This window comes from Austrofundulus limnaeus, unplaced genomic scaffold (genome assembly GCF_001266775.1).
Source record: "Austrofundulus limnaeus strain Quisiro unplaced genomic scaffold, Austrofundulus_limnaeus-1.0 Scaffold393, whole genome shotgun sequence".
Lineage (NCBI taxonomy): Eukaryota > Metazoa > Chordata > Actinopteri > Cyprinodontiformes > Rivulidae > Austrofundulus > Austrofundulus limnaeus.
Genome location: NW_013952795.1, coordinates 350,528 through 352,253, shown reverse-complemented (window position 1 = coordinate 352,253; position 1,726 = coordinate 350,528). Strand labels below are relative to the sequence as shown.

At 40.0% G+C, this 1,726-nt stretch overlaps 1 protein-coding gene across 2 annotated transcripts in view; it reads left to right on the top strand.

The window, feature by feature from the left end:
- Window positions 1-1,726, top strand: part of gpbp1l1 (GC-rich promoter binding protein 1-like 1) — a 30,979-nt gene that overhangs the window by 14,987 nt on the left and 14,266 nt on the right. For both annotated transcript variants that reach the window (XM_014023861.1, XM_014023860.1), the window contains one exon: window positions 905-1,034. In XM_014023861.1, coding sequence (XP_013879315.1) covers window positions 905-1,034 — 130 coding nt within the window. The remainder of the gene's footprint in view (window positions 1-904; window positions 1,035-1,726) is intronic.

The window sequence follows — 1,726 nt, the reverse complement described above, 5'->3', positions numbered from 1 at the left end:
AAAACTTAAACAGCCTACAGTATTTTTACAGTCTTTATTTTACAGTTTAAATATATGTTTACCAAATAAAGTCTAATGTTACAACTAATCAGGGATCCCTTTAAGACAGAACTGATAAACAAATGGTTAGTTCTAGTTTATGGTTCCTAGCTAACTAGCACATATCCAATTTAAATAAYCCTTTATTCCTCACTGACATTAAAGAATTTAAGGTCATAAATGGAGGTTTAATCAGTAAAAATACTTTGTTTGGGTTAAAAAATGTCTGAAGAATGTCGTCTCCATCCTCACCTCCCACTCTCCCTGCAGGAGTTTCAGGAGGAAACGGTTGTTCAGCGGACTGAACGCGGTGTTGATGTCAAACGTGTTCTCTGATAAGTGAGAGGCTGAGATAAGGAGCCGGCTCTGGTTAAGGGTCAGAGAAATCCTTCTGGAGAAATTTACTGAAATGTTTAGAATTGTTGTGGGAAATCCTGTCTTTCAAGGTGGCTGTTAGAGGCAACAAAAACACGTTTACAGTAAACTGAGAGACAAAAACACCTGACTTTTAATCTCCGAGCAGAGCTTACAGGTTTTATTATTTGAATACAAAAGACCTGACTGTTCCTTATCAAGAGCTGGTGTTGTTTGTAAGAAGGGACAGACGGCTCAATACTCTGGAGAAATATCTGCTCAATAAAGTTTTATTGAATTCAGATTGTGTAATCCGTTCAGCAGGACTGGCTGAACGTGTTTTCTCTCATGTTTTTCTCTGAATCTCAGAATAATTTGATGTAATTCAGAGGTGTGAACCAGGTGTCAGTAGGACGGGAGTGTTTGAAACAGGAAGTTGACAGTAAAGGCACATGTAAGCTCATTAAGGTTTGACTTTAATTACRGCCCCTCCCTCCTTGTCCCCCTGCAGTCCCCTGCTGCCAACCTTGACAAGCAAGGTGAGCCTCACCACCACAGAGACGGCCGACCCGCTGTGAGCCGCCGCCGCCACAACTCCTCTGATGGTTTCTTCAACAACGGCTCCCTGCGCGCTCCGGCAGGTAACAGCTGACCAATGAGARGCCTGCTCAGACTGACAGGGTTTAACTCCATGCAGAAGGAGAAAAAGGCTGGTGTTATTCAGAGAGTGCAGCTGTGGAGCTGCAGGTGGTTGTTGGGTGTAACTCAGTTATCAGACGTATTTAGATAAAGATCCTAACTGAAGCTCTAAAGCCATAAAGCAGGGCTATTCAACTAAGTTTCTCCGGGGGCCACAGTTACTGCAGGCCAACAGCACAGGGGCCGAACATCCAGCAATTAAAGTGCCTGTGACATACCTATCCTTCAAATACAAAAAGTCAAGAAAGCATCTTTACACCAGTGTTGTATAAAGTACCTCAAAGTGATACTTGAGTAAAAGTACAAGTATCTTATCATAAAAATACTTTGGTAAAAGTTAGTCTTCTCTAAAAATATTACTTGAGTTAAAGTCTTAAAGTAGCTGCTATTTTTTGTACTTAAGTATCAAAGTAAATTTCTGACACAAAATCTACTTAAGTATTAAAAGTAAAAGTACTGAGTAAAAGTGAGCAGTTAGATTTTACAAAATGGCATTTATTGTGAGGTGACTTCTCAAAAAATATTTTTTCTAACGCCGTGCATTAGATGGGTTGTGTAGAAGCTAATAGGACGTCAGAATGGTATATATTTATACTTCTCATCCAACCACAATTAAATTCACTCTATCCAGGAG